This window comes from Gymnoscopelus microlampas (assembly GCF_963454915.1).
Source record: "Gymnoscopelus microlampas genome assembly, chromosome: 8".
Lineage (NCBI taxonomy): Eukaryota > Metazoa > Chordata > Actinopteri > Myctophiformes > Myctophidae > Gymnoscopelus > Gymnoscopelus microlampas.
In genome coordinates, this window is record NC_139945.1 from 44,925,678 (window position 1) to 44,941,050 (window position 15,373).

The window sequence follows — 15,373 nt, forward strand, 5'->3', positions numbered from 1 at the left end:
ACACACACACAAACAAGCACAATGCTCTTCTTTCTCTGCCAGGCCCTGTTCAGATGGCAAACCAACAATGTTAATTTATGCCACAGTGACTGAGGTGCATCCTGCTGATTTATGAGCTTGAACCTCTGGGTCTTCAGACACAGCCCGTGTCTGTTTGTGGATGGTCTATTTATATGTACTGGGTGTCTGGGGAGTAGTGAAACCTATAGGCAAGGAATTCCATCGTACTCCGCTTGGCACACATGCCTGGACTCCTCTTCATTTGCTCTTTCACCCTGGGCATTGGCTGAAGGGATAGCATTTCCATCTGCGGCAGTGGGGCAGGTTGGCTGTTGGCTCATCTGCAATTTACAAGATACTGTTTTGGGTATTGCAAGTCATTTCTGTTTGAATTTAGGCCAGCTGATGTCTTTCTCTAATTTATAAGTTTGTGGGACTTGAGCAGGTTAGCTGAGCCCTATGGGCGCCCTACCAACCTGTAGGAGTCGCTAGTGCAATGATTGACAGATCTTCCTCTGCCAGTTTCCCACCTGCTAACATGGCAAATTGTGTTCTTTGGAGCGCCTGGCCAAGCCGAGGCACCATGGAGGAATTGAACTCCAGTCTCCCCGTTGGTGGGCAGGAACGTTTGTTACCCCTGCACTCTGACGTCCATGAACATGACTTTTGGCTCAGGCCATCGGAGTGTGTAATGATATTATAATATTGAGATTACTGTAGATTATATGAGACAAAGTAGATCAGAAGTCTGTTGAACTGTTTTAAATCTCAGAATTGTTGCAGTGTGCGGTGCCAATCCACCACGGTCGTGTGTCTTTAAAGGAACCAATTGGTCGTATACTGGAGAGCTGCACTTGCAACTCCTACAGGCTGTGGCGGTGCCTGTCAGCAAGTGGTGTTGAATAGTGAAGAGTAGTAGTATAATATTTATGCCTCTTGTCCAGTTAACAATTTTAAAAGAGTCACTAAGGTTAAATACAAAATAAAAGGACTGAGGTGGTACGTTCCTGGTAGGGTACAATAGCAATGGCAACACAGAACCCCCCTTTTAGAGGGGGAGGAGGTGTTGCAGTGGACCAGACAGAATCCTTCTATTCTGCTGTACATTACACAGACCTGTTATTAGCATGACCATTCCAGCAGCTGCACCTTTAAGCCAAATGTATACTTCATCGCACAGCTGTGTTGTTCGCCAAAAATACCAGACTTTCAAGCTAACATTGACGCAACACATTGTAATGAGGATAGGACAGCCAGTAATAGTGAAAAATGCAATGAATTTTTCAGAGCTTTATTATATCTTTTTTTATTTATTTCAGCAGCGTGTTCATTACAATCCAGTGATGGTTGAAAAGTAGGTAAATATGGTATATATAGGTAAACAAAAATAAATAATGTTAGAAGCAAATAATTTTGGGGCAAAAACAAAAGCGGATATATCCCTCTCGCAAATTAAAATGACCCTGATATCAGATATACCTCCTGAAAAGACAAATGGCCCTTCTGTGAGCTGATGCCACTAGCTTTTTCTTTAACAAAAGTGAAACATAATTATTTAATTCTCTGATTTCAGAGGGATCACAGTGTCTTTCGTTATCTCAGTGCTTCCTTGTTTATCCACAGAGATCTCCCCATGTCAAGTCTCCATGGTCTGAGTCTATGAACCAGCTGATGAGGAAACTGGACCAGCTCAACCTGGATATAGAGGAGGCCCTGAGTGCCAGCTCCTCCCCCTGCAATACTCCCAGCACCATACGCAAGAAACAGGTGAGAAGGTATTTTCAAATCATTTATTTTATCATGGCCATCAGGTGCCTCAATTTTGTCTGGATGCTCCAACGAAGACACTCGACAGCGTTTGTGCGTGGGAAGCCGGCAGGAGATTATGTCCTTGTCGCTGCACTAGTACTCCTACTGATCGGCCTGAATGCCAATTCAGCGTGCAAGGGAACTGGAGAAGACAGCATGAACCTTTGTGTGTTGCATTCTCCCAGATGCCATCAAAGAACAACACTGTGCAACACTGTGCCTCCGTCTCAAACACGGAACAGGAAGTAATCAGATCATGGGAGCCCCTGTGGCGTGTTTGATATGAAGTTGCGCTGACTATGGTATCTATAGCAATAAGCGTCATTGGTTCCTCCAGCAAAGTCTGTGACTGTGAACATGGAAGTTAGACACTTAGGACGTATACATATTGTAATACCAAATTCCGCACACATTCTAATGGAACATTTAATGCAAATCTGCTCATGCTTTTTTAGCTTTCCAATATCAATTTACTTTTCAGTGTAGAAAAGTCCCAATGGATTTGTAGGAGCATTCAATGGGATTTAATGTCCCAGTAGGTTGAACGAGAACTGCATATGCATTCAAACAAGTTGTACTAACTTAACCACTTAAGCCCTGTATACTTTGAATAGTGAAAATAGCCGTTCTACAAGATCTTGCTATGTGCTTTTTCACTTTTTTTATGCGACTTTTTGAACACTTTTCATCGATAAATGACATAATCAAAATAGGGCCAGGTTGAAAGTGGTTAAGCCATGGTTTGGGGTTGGATATGTTTGATCTGTCATGAGTTATAAGCTTAACTGTATGACTTAAAGCTGTTGGATAGGGCTATCTGTCTATGACACTATGGGCTTTGTCCGTCTGTCTTTTACTATGTTACTGACTGGCGTCCATTTTATGATGCAAGTCTCTTAGATGTGATGCTAGAGTCTGCAGTGCTCCACCCGAATCTGGTCAGAATGGCATGGCAGAGACAAACAGCCATTGTGCTTTGAGGTTCCAACTGGGACATGTAACGCTGTTCCTAAAAAAGGCTCCTCTCATGGTGGCATGTATCATGAAATATCCCACTAGAGTTAGCATTTGGGAACAAAAGTGCTCTTTTGGAGTCCTTATGTACCACACAGAGAGGCTGTTGTGTTGAAGGAAGATGTTTGTATGATTTAGTCCATTAGGAATGGTTGAGAGAGTGGTACATGCCTCGCAGGCATCTGCATAACCATCCCAGGCATTCACTATTACTCGCTTTAACTAATGGCAAGGACCCGGGCAAGACAAGACATCTTTACTGGGGTATTTGACAAGGTCATAATCTCTGTCCTCTCAAAAGGACAATCCACACATACGGGCTCCTTTGTCTTGTCTCTGTCAAGCTGAAGTGAGAGTGGAGATTTTGCTTCCCCAGCCGCTGACCTCAGCCTCTTGTTTTCTTTTCCCTTGGCCACCAAAGAGCCCATCCTGTCCTGGTCTCTTCTGGCACAGAGAGACGGATCCAGTGTTGATTATTGTCCTGTTGTTGTTGCAGAGCGATGCTGCTTCAAGGACCGCATTAAACCAATCCCTCAACAGCCAAGCCCTCCGAAGATCAGAAAAGGAAGAATGCCAGATCCACAATAGGTCCCCCACTCCTCGTAGCACATCCGTTGGAATAAGAACAAAAAACAAAAAGACAACGGTAAGCTCTGAGGCTCAAAGCCTTTTCTCCAGTCCTTCTAATTGTTTGCTTGACTTTGAACAATATACGATACGTATGTGGTAGAGAACTTTGCTACATATTTGTAGCCAAGTTGAAGAGCTCTTGCTTCTGTCCGTGAGCTCCCGAGTTCCTTGCAGTATACAATACTGAAAACATCCTTTCTGCAAATGGGATCTGATTTGCGATTTTTGGGTGACTGCCATGACCTGCTCAAACCATGTTTCCTGTACTGCAAAAAGTAATTTAAAGATTATACCCCCCTCCCCTAATTAAAAGTTCCTGTCTGTTGGTGGCTGGGAAACTTTTAGTTTGGAACTTTTCACAAATGAACACAAATAACACCAATGAGTCTGTTACATAACAGCAGTCAGTCATCTTCAGTGATCCCAACATGCTGTATTGACATTTCACATTGTATCTGGTTAGCCAATATGACATGTTTTGCCATGGTGAGCTATGTTTCTCAAATGATTGTCCCTGAAAGGATGCTGAGATGGTAGATTCAAGCAGGACAGGTTACAACCATTCACAGGGAATCAATGCGTCTGAGTTGTCAACATTTTATTTTTTAAATGTGAGTATGGCTAAGATTTATTACCCTAGAAAAACACAATTTAACTACTGACTTATATGTCTAAGTTATCCACCTCCATATGGCATGGATGGCAGAGTGATTTACAGAAGGTAAAGACAAACAAATGAATTTGTAAAAATTTGGTTACTCCCTAACCTGTCCACTGGGATAGATGTCTTTATTTTAGTTTTTCATCTACAGTAAGCTTCAGTGACACAATGCTACAGAATGGGTTGAATCAGAGTAACACCTGGAGGAGCTAAAGCCTATGTTATACTTTGTCAGACAACAGTGTCGCTCGTCGTAAATAGCCGATCTACACACTCACAACTCTTCGACAGTGTAAATTAAGGGCTATAAATTTCTTTTTGCTATGTGCACTTCAGCAACAGATTTCATTGTCCACCTGTCCATTTTGTGGAACCCATACAACCTCTCAAGAATGGCAACAGCATAACTGAAAATCAGACCGAGGAAGACAGGTGGGAATGATCACATAAGCCAGAAACAATTATTTTGGCTGTAGTTTAAGCTTAGGTATGGTGCAGTTACATGTGATAAAAATGTCATACGCGTTTAGTCACAGGCTATGTGTAGGTCATGGTTGAGGTGTCTTGGCAGTCATTGATTAGCTGTGCATTGCTAGCGTGTTTTCATCCAGTTTAGTGAGTACCAGGTTCTTTTACATTGACCCAGCAGGCTAATGATAAGCCTGGGTCTAATGCTCTACAATCCTCAGCTACAAGCTCCATTCCCAACCCCTTTTAAATGTGAAAAATCTAATTTCATACCAGTCACACTGATGACATTTGCAACCCAGTGGAGCTCAGATAACATGTTATGAAAGCAGTTTCAACAAAAATCACCAGCCTTCATTTTAAGGTGAGACTGTACAATGTAAAATTCTCAACGTTAATTTAACGCAGAGGATTTTACAGTGTAGTCGGGCTGTCCTTCCTTCTCCCTGCATCTGCCAACTGCAGGGAGAAGTGAAAAGAATTTGCAGCTCTGATGGATGAACATATACTGTAACAGGACCAATGTGGCTCATTAAACTGGGATTCGCTCTGCCTCGGAAAAGGGTGAGCTGAACCGTGTACCATGGTTTAAGCGTGACCTTGTTAAGCTTCAGAATATAGATAGGTGGAGAGGTCAACCACACTGCACACATTCACTGCACATACACTCCCTCTTTTCCTGTCATGGTTCCCTCACAGACCCCTCTGTATCTTACATAATAACTATTGAGTCAGTATGAAACTCTGGGCAACAGGGTGTGAGAATGCAATGCAGATTAAATCACAGTTGCAGACTGTAAGAATAAACTGACCAAATGTGTGAGCTTGCTGGTTGTCCTATGCTTGGATGCGTAGTTATGAGATGTATTTTGTTCATGTGGATGTGGATATATAGCATTAGATAACCCTCCAGCTATCATTCTACTTACATATAGTCACAGGCTGTGGTTAAATAGACCCTTGGCCTCAAGGCCCACAGGAAGTATCTTGGGCTATCCTTCTAGCTGAACCACAGAAGATGAATAAGTATGGTGGTTCACATTCTGAAAGGAAACCCTGGAGTGCTAAGCCAGGCTGTATAATTTCTTTGTATTGTGTATTTTTCTCCTCTCGTCCTCCCCTTTCTAACAAATGTATGCCAGTTGGGCAAACCTGCCAAGTAAAAAATAAATAAATAAATAATAATAATATTTGAATGAATAGCTCATGAACTGTGTTTTGGGAAGTCTAGAGGGGATATGTTGAGGAATTGTGTTTGCTTGGGGCCGAAATAATTGCATAATATAAGCAATATACTGTATGTGCATTATAGAATCATGCCAAAATCACAAGTAATCCAACAAGATTTGCTGAACTTGTTGAACTTGCAGTTAAATTTATAAGTCTCTTTACGACATGTACAGTATGTTCTCATCAGTTTTATTTTTGCTATTCAATGCAGGTTCAGATTGTGATAAAAGCATATGGTGTGTCTCCCCTTTGCTCTGTTACATTGTCATTGAATAGAGACTATTTGAGTTGAGGGTTCCGAATTTTAAGTGGTGTTGACAGAGACTGATGGAACTGAGGATGCAGTTCTCTGTCACCTGGCCTGACCAGTCGTGTGACTGTGCTGTTGACTCTCAGGGAGAGTGTCATTTGTGCTGGGAGAGCAGCTATCATTCACCAACACAGACCTGCCATTCCACATAAACATCCTTGTTGATGTTAGCAAGGGTAACGCTCCCACTGACAACAGTCCTGAAAGGGACTCTGTGCTCTTCCTGCTTGGAGGCTGTCATTTGTCGTGACCCGCAACCTTTGACATGTGTCCACCATCTGACTGGAATTAGTTTGAACTGGGGCGCTGTATGTATAAAGTGGGGCAGGACTAAAGATATGCTTGGATGGAATACTTTTTTGCTCCGCTGTCGAGGGAGAAAGTGATGTTTTCAACCCTTTTGAAACCTTGTAAAATAGGCTCATCTGTGCTGAATCTCAGCATTTTGTTCTTGGGACTTTCTTTTTGAAAGTAGGTCAGATGCTGTCTTGTTGAAAGTAGCTTATAGGTCATATTTACTGAAGCAACAGTTCCTTCTCAAGAAGCCATCACTATGTGGGATGGTGAATTCAAAGAGCCAATCACCTACTGTACCCCATGTTTGTACATTAAACCCTGTCTTTGAGCCTTGTGACTGTAATGAAATTCTACTAGGCTGTGCCAAATCTCACAGTCAATAAACAGGAATACTTTGGTAACAACATCAGTGACTGCACCTCATAGTTTACAGAGGCCCCACACCTCTGCACAATTGGACAACATGGCTTGGCCTGTGTTTGGTCTTATGTATAACATATATTATAGATATAGAGAGGATGTACTGTGCAAACGAACACCACCTGTTCCTTTCATGCAATCTATTGATATTACAGTCAAGTGGCAGCCATAGGTCAGGCATCGACAATAGACCTCTTTCTGAATTGTTGTGGCCGAAAATAGCTGATCTAAAAGCTTGTTGAGTCTATGGCGCGAGTTGTGAGTTTGCAGATCAGCTATATTAAGTGCACAACAGTACAAAATAAGCATTACAGTAGTGTGAACCTTATGCAATGGCAATACTGTGCAACCCCGATGAAAGATACAATGTACAAATCATTTTGTCAAGTTAAAGTTCAAATTTCAGCCAGCATATTGTCGACCATTTGCCAATTTCCATATTTTTTTTGACAGCTGATTTACAGTAGAGGAGGAACCTGCACAGTAAAACCCATAGTGTTAATTTAACTGTGTACTGAGTGTACAAATGTAATGGGTCCATGTGATTACATGTGTAAACTCTCGGAATTAAAGATTTGACTGTGTAGCTCATTAAGGAAGGAAGGCTGGGAGAAGACTCTGGTTGGGATGAAACGGGGGGCAGGGGCCGATAAGAGATAAGATGTTTATTGTCACTGTATGGAACGAGTGTATCCACTTAAAAACAAATGGCTGCATCAACAAAGAAATACAGATAGATCAACATTAAGCCATAAACTGTTAGTCCTTCATAGTCAAGTCATCATAGTCTGTTCCATAATACATACAATAAGTCTTAAAATATTAAAATAAGGGGAGACCACGGGAAACCATCCACTAGATACGATATTGCATATATATATACCCAATAACAAGACATTTTTAAATGTTGATAGCTTTACAGAAGTCATGATGAAATTAAGACCTCTTTACTGATCACTAACTATTGTACTGCTTTCACATTACCCACAGCTGATGGGTGCTGATAGATAATATTACTTTGCTATGCACTCATTAGGTGATGATGATCTCATTTTATATGGATGAAGAGAGTAATTATTCCTTTTGGAATTCACAATAAGTACTTTAGAGCCAAAATGTCTGTACAAATGGTTTTACATTGTAGAGCTGTACATATTTGTATGCATTACTAATAGCCACTCTCTCTTTTTTTTGTCTTGCAGATGTTCAGCAAGATGACCAATGCAGGAGCAGGTAAGACATTTTATGTGTAAATGGATAGGGTCCATGTTACAAAATGTAGTTTTAGACTGAATGGCTGAAGGTCTAGTTTAACTCATTAACTGCCATGGACGTATTAATTCGTCAAATTCTGCTATGGCTCAGCCTGACAACGACAACGACAGTGCTAGAAATGGCTGCTAAGTTGCTATTATACTTACTTTGTGAATATAAGAAACTCCTGTAAAGTAAAACAACACGTCTTTTATGTTTTCAAAGTATAATTCTCTTTTCAGAGACACCTCTGAGGTTTTGGCCTATAATTATATGATCATGAATATTACAAATATACCAGACTGGACTGGGTTCACTCTGGTGTCTGGGGCAGTGTGTTGTAGTTTCCCAAAACTCAACCTCCAAAGCCCCAGAGTGTTCTAGCCAGCAGGGTGGCATTGCTCAAGCCTTAAACAATGTGAACCAGAATGACGGCCACAGGTGTCCATGGCCTCCCTCCCAACCGATGTCTAGAGAATGTCCAACCACACCGTCTCTTATTTTAAAGGCCCTATTATATATTGGTCACTTGGCGGGGCACAGTTAAAATTAGGAAGCATGCCAAATCATTGTTTCTGTTTTGCTGAGGGGAAATATTTGGCCCGCCGTGATGTGGCCCTTGGGGGCAGCTGCAGGATTTGGGTAGATGCCATTTTAGGCTCAGGTTGCACTCTCACATGACCTCTGTTGTACAAGATGGTACCGCACAAGTGTACAATGTGGTCTGGAAAAATTCCACTGCGCTTTCGTGGTTTAGCCGACTAATGCGCGGCCTCTCAACGTGTACGTGATATGGATCGTGATTGATTGCTGGGCATACCTAATAGTAATTTTTGGAAATCCTAAGTGAGGGTGCGTGTGGCCATGGTTGATAACTTCAACAACTTTGTCAACACGTCTTTCACGTCCTTTTTCAAGGCATTAGTCATTCATTACCCTGTATTTTCCTATGGTGTACCGTCCTCTTTTTAATAGCACACTGTATATATAGCCACATGGCTGGTGACATACCATTTCCTTTTTAGTTGGGTATCTTGGCTAAAATAAACAGGACCAAAAGTGACCGTCAATGTCAACTTCATTTAGACTTCTCACAACCACAATATACTTAGCATGATATAAAGAAAATATAACCATTGAGGATAGTATGGTAGTATCATTAAATGGTGAAAGCTCTGAGACATTCAGGCACATGTACACAGAAGCAGTAATTTATCCATTTGTAACTCAGACAGCAAAGCATACATGTACAGTATGTACATTTGTACGCTTTCAGAGTTAAATGAACACTCGGGATTTTGCAATATACAACATTCCCAGCTTGTATTTTACAGCTGAGCTAAGCAGAGCTCCTTTATGACCCCACTATGAGGGGAGCAGATGGTCTGCAGTATGGACCATAACAACAGTGTTCACTTCATTATGATGACATTGTCCAGTGGGTGAAAGCGTACTCCTTGTATCCAGATCCCAAACACCACAGTGTGTGAGTGAATGAAAGCCATGCTTCTCTGTGCTATAAAAGCGTAGACCCTGATCATTACCTTGATATGGACATGATTAATTCACACTACGCCCGATGCATGCACATGTGTGTGTGCGCGCGCGCGCGCGCACACACACACACACACACACACACACACACACACACACACACACACACACACACACACACACACACACACACACACACACACACACACACACATTTATTTTTTATTAACATCTGCTGTAAAAGGCAGAATGGTCAGTCTGTGGTCATCTCTGGGGTCATTTGTCAGACAGGGTTTGTGTGTGTAATAAAATCCATTCAAATTTGTACGCTTGAAAGATAAAGACACAACATGTGTGTCACTGCTTGAGTACAAATGGGCACATTGGTTTTTGAATGTGAGGAAATCTCATGCAATATTTTTTGTATGAAAGTCAATTCCCCACAGTCTCTCTAACAGTGTTGTGGAAAGTAGCAATGCTTTTCTCTGGTAGATAATATAATGAGAGGAGGCTGGAGTTTTCATCTTTATAACCCCTGCAGCTTTAAGTGACATTTATCAATGAGATAGCAGATGGCGATAATTTACCATTCAATTCTCCACATGGATAAGTAGCCAGGTCCCTGTCAGAGTTATTGTACAGATACAATAATGCTCCATTCATCTGTCTGTTAATGCTTAATGCAATAACATTAACAATGCTTTGTTAATACATGGCTGTAGATGTGCTGCTGTAACATTTGTCAGGCCATTGGGTAGCAGGCAAAATGTTGTGTTTTCCAAGCAATATGCCATCATACAGTGTCCTCAAAGACTAACTTTTAACTTGCTGTGTGCAATACTGTAAAATCCACTGTACTCTGCTAGATATTGATTTCTAAACACCTGTATAGTGGAGCATGATATTACTGAGGCTTGCGTCTAATTCATTATTCGTACAGCCGTTTCGCTCGCTGAAAATAACTGATTTTCAATGTGATTCATGGTGATAATTCAGTGGATAATTTGTTATTTTCAGTGAGCGACATGGTCGTATGACGAGGTATGAATTAGGCCTCAACCAGAACCCTGTCCTAGAAGTGTCAGGCTGCCCGCTCTGGCCCTCAGGATTCAGACAGACAGAGGCCATTTAGAGAGTCTCTGTGAATAAATACGCTAATCTACTTTGACTGTGGAAATCTCCTGTCACTGACTATGGGAGAAAACAAAGAGGTAGCTCTCTGAATCCCTGGAGGAGCTTCTTTTCTCTTATTAAGACCCTCTGTCCCTCACACCTCCATGTGAATGACTCTTGGGGATGCACTCCAGAAACTTGGCTTACTTCCCCGACCAGAAATAATGGAACTTTTTTTCTTCTTTGAAATGTTTTGGTTGAGTTGCCAGCCTTTTTCCCATTCCCTTTTAGTAGTGTAAAATAATTCACATTGTGATAGATTCCTAAAGGCAGCTTGCTGGCCCTACTGACTTTGATTTCAGAACATTCTAATCAAGTCTCCAGATTCTAGTAATTTGCACGCACTATAGATTGTAAGATGAAATAGCCAGTGGAATGCAATAAACTTTTACACTGTAATATCCTGAATGTTGCTAAATTGATAAATTAACACTTTTACTGTGAATTAGATTTTAATTTTGGTACTTTTTTGTGCATTTAAATAACTTCTGAGACTTTCAGTGAACACAGGGAAACATATAATTATATTTGGCAAGTATTTTCCCATGACTCCCATAGATTGGTCAATGTGAGCAGTCATCTTTGTGTGAAACGCAAGGCCCCATGTGTGTATACAGTACTATAAAACACCCGTGCAGTTACGGTGGATATTATATAATGTCTGAGGTTTCTAATGTATTTCAACAATGCTGTCGTGTCTTCCTTCAACCGTCGTGTGTTTCTCCAGTGCTGTTCAGCTGTTCTCCCAGGCCCAGGCCCCTGTCTCACCCAGGGTCACTGCGTCCCAGTGGTTATGGCAAGTGACCCTAGACAGCTGCAGTCTATCTCTGCTCTGTCTGCGTCTCTGGAGGCCTGTCTCAGGCCTGCCACAGGGATACACACACCACAGGGCCTCATTGCATTGAATGAGGGAACAGCCTGTCACCTGCACGATCATAATCAGAACACGTACAACAAAGGAAGTGGGTGGGTGGGTGGGGGGGGTTATATTGGTATCAGATGTTGCTGAATGTCTAGAGCTATGAGAAGGGATATTAAGTCTATTCTCTCTTGGATTCTATCCTCGCTGCTGTTTTCTTCCTGAAATAATTTTGCGTTGTTAGTCAAGGTACAAACTCCATGGGGAGTAAAGTAAAACACACAGTGGACTGATTGCACTGAAAGTCAACAGCAGTCAGGCACTGAGTCTTTGGAAACACACAGTGATCCTTTTATTAACACCACACAGGAATAGAAACTAGTTTGATTTTCAAATGTTTTATAAAATGTTTTCATACAATTTTCAAATGAATACAATACAATAATTAATACAATAATACGACATCCATCAAATTAAAAATAAAATAAATAATCAACGTTCATTAACCTCAGGTGTGATGGATAAAGTATCTAAATGTTTGAGCCGAGGCTCTGCCCTTTCAGACAGAACCTCGGCTTAAAGAAAAATGCCTTAGAGATGGCCTGAGAGGACTGAGCAACTGTAAACTTTTCCTTGGCCATGATGACCAAGCATTTTTTTCTACTCAGTGACTATTCAAAGGCCGGACACTGAAATGTCTCTATTTGAAGCTGGTTTTACGTGGTAGGGGGGGGACACTTTTTCATGTGATAATGCTTATTTTCACTCCCACTCACTTCCATTGGTGAACAGGTGCCAAATCAATGACATCATGAGTTACATTTATAAGTCAGTCGTCATTTGTAGATCCAGCGTAGACTATAAAGGGTGCTGCTGGCATGACTAGTGCATGAAAAATTCCACACGTGGAAAAGATGGAAAATGACTTGTGGTTTCCTGAGTGCAGAGGCCAGCTTGGCTGTTTGACAGAAAGAGAAAAAACGGAGGCCTGGTAGTATTTCGAGACTTTCCTCTGAATATACAGTAATTTGTCAAGGTTGTGAAAACATTCGAGAAAATTATTTGTTTAACTTCTGTGCAAAAAAACTTTCATTGTTTTCTGTGTGATTTCAACATTTTCATTGCAATTATTATAGCTATCTGACATAAATGGCTCATAATTCTAGTTAATAATGCCTCACAGGCCCCCACACTGAATTAGATCATCATAATGTTTAACAGCCCCTGTCAGGTTTTGATTTAATTTATGGCCAGGTATAATTCTTCTAGGTTGATTGTGCAATTTAGTGTGTACTATTGATGCAGCAGTTTGTGCAAAAATCAATGTACTTTCTCTCAATAGGGAAACAGATTTATTATCCTGAGTACCAATTACAACCAAGCTGCCTATTAAAAGAGAAGCAGCCAGTAAATTTAAGAAACAACTTCCTTAGGACAAATTGTGTGTGTGTGTGTGTGTGTGTGTGTGTGTGTGTGTGTGTGTGTGTGTGTGTGTGTGTGTGTGTGTGTGTGTGTGTGTGTGTGTGTGTGTGTGTGTGTGTGTGTGTGTGTGTGTGTGTGTGTGTGTGTGTGTGTGTGTGTGTGTGTGTGTGTGCGCGCACGCGGCATACATACATGTCTTTAGGAATTCAGGTCTGGGTTTTGTAAACTAACTGCGAAGGCGCTGTGAGGTAGCCCTGTCACACAGGCGCTGTGTGTGAGCGTGAACCAGCACAAATACTAACTGGTTGGTCCAGCACTCAGCTGCCAGTAAAGAACACAGGCAGAAACACAAGATTTTGCAAGGAATTACCGAGCCAGTGGGTCACAGTACATCAGGCATTTGCACAAAAATGTAACTAAACAGACACACACAGACACACACACACACACACACACACACACACACACACACACACACACACACACACACACACACACACACACACACACACACACACACACACACACACACACACAATCTGAGTTCAAGCCAAGACTATATCTGTCTAGATATAGTAACCACATTGGCTGTCTTACTGGTCTCCCATCGTTCCCACAAAGACCACAGAGATTCCAGATGTTGCGAGGAGGCGAGCAGTCTGCACTTCCAGAGCCTGTTCTCAGTGCCAGGAGGGTACGGCACGCGGGGCATGGCTCGCACATATCACACTGCACTTTTGCAGTGAAGCAAGGTTGTGTCTAACCATGCTGTTCAAGATTTACACAGCTTTCCATTTCCACCTGTATCCAGATAAAGGGCCCCACAAAAAAAAAGCACACCAATGAAAAGAGGCAGTGTTTCAGGCCACAACAGCTTTCTTGTGGGTTTTAGATCTGATTAAACAATTTGACCCAGTAATCACAGAGCAATAAAAGACTGAGAGAGTGCAGACTTCCTGCTGTCTGGTCCTACACCTAGGGGGTTTGTTTGTGTTTTAGTTTGACTGAGCACAATGACTATACTGTACTTCACGCAGATTTTATCGACACTGATAACCATGAATGGTATAATTTAGTCCACATCTGTTGACAATTGTGTATTTATTTAAGTTTTTGTTCAATTGTGGAATCAGTAAGGTGATCTAGAGAGTAGAGGCTGTTCTAAAATTGGAACCTTCTACCTGTCCAAGCTTCCTCAACTCCTACAGTACCTGTCCACTCGGGTTTAAGTTTAGTATAGTTTGGTACATCTGGCGAAGCAGGTGATCATGGGTAGCATGCAGCAAATACAGCATTAGTGGGTCCCATGGAGAGTGTGTGTGTGTGTGTGTGTGTGTGTGTGTGTGTGTGTGTGTGTGTGTGTGTGTGTGTGTGTGTGTGTGTGTGTGTGTGTGTGTGTGTGTGTGTGTGTGTGCGTGTGCGTGCGTGCGTGCGTGCAAGGGCTTTGATGGATTTTAGTTTTAGGTAAAGCTGCTTCTCATCGGTTATTTGTCTGACTTTTGCCAGTTGTTCTCTTAGGTCAGGGCTTTTCTTAAAATAGATCAATACCATTATTTAGTTTGTGTATAATATAACATGAAACAAGACATGAGTTTCCTATTGGCCTTGTGTTATGCAGGCTTACATTGTTCCCTTAAGTATTGCATACAAAGACTTTGTCAGCCTCTGTCATAAAGGCACTTTATGTGTGTGTTTTAAAGAAACTCACACATCCTCAGTGTTAATTTAACTCTGACAATGAAAAATGAATCCATAAAGGGACAATTGTGTCCATATACGTAGCTGTATGCAAAATGCAACATACATACTAATAACCCCCCCCCCCACACCCCGACCAGAAATGTAATTACATTCACACATACCGCACAGTTGTTGTTTTTTCTGTGTGAAATGGTCTTACATCCCCTGAAAAAAATAATAGAAACATAAACCTGTATGACAACAGAAAACCAATCATCATTGTTAGTGTGTATGTGTAAGAGATAGGGAGAGAGAGAAAGAGAAAGGTACTTGTGATGTGATTAAATCCTTACTGTTCTAATGAGGACCAGGTGGTGAATGCTGTAAAGGTTTTCCCAGGGATTTTTTTTGTGGGGGAATGGAGCCTTAAACCTGACAGCATTACATGCTTTGTCATTCCCCTCTTTTCCAACAATTAAACAATAGTCATGTACGCTTGTCGTGCCAGCTTTACATTCTTCAAGCCTCTTTATACAAAATGTCTTTGAGCCCTTGGAGCAGTCACTTCTACAACACATTTATGATTATCTAAACTAACATTTGAGTTATTTTTTGTCTCACTTATTGTCATGCAGGCAGCCAGGTTATGTAA

General features: G+C 41.5%; 1 protein-coding gene across 3 annotated transcripts in view; it reads left to right on the forward strand.

The window, feature by feature from the left end:
• Positions 1–15,373, forward strand: part of stard13b (StAR related lipid transfer domain containing 13b) — a 71,740-nt gene that overhangs the window by 11,806 nt on the left and 44,561 nt on the right. For 2 of the 3 annotated variants that reach the window (XM_084064871.1, XM_084064872.1), the window contains exons 3-5: positions 1,624–1,767; positions 3,320–3,469; positions 8,042–8,072. In XM_084064871.1, the coding sequence (XP_083920997.1) occupies positions 1,624–1,767; positions 3,320–3,469; positions 8,042–8,072 (325 nt within the window). Of the gene's footprint in view, positions 1–1,623; positions 1,768–3,319; positions 3,470–4,519; positions 4,547–8,041; positions 8,073–15,373 lie in introns of those variants that run through there. The other variant, XM_084064875.1, reaches the window with a different exon arrangement.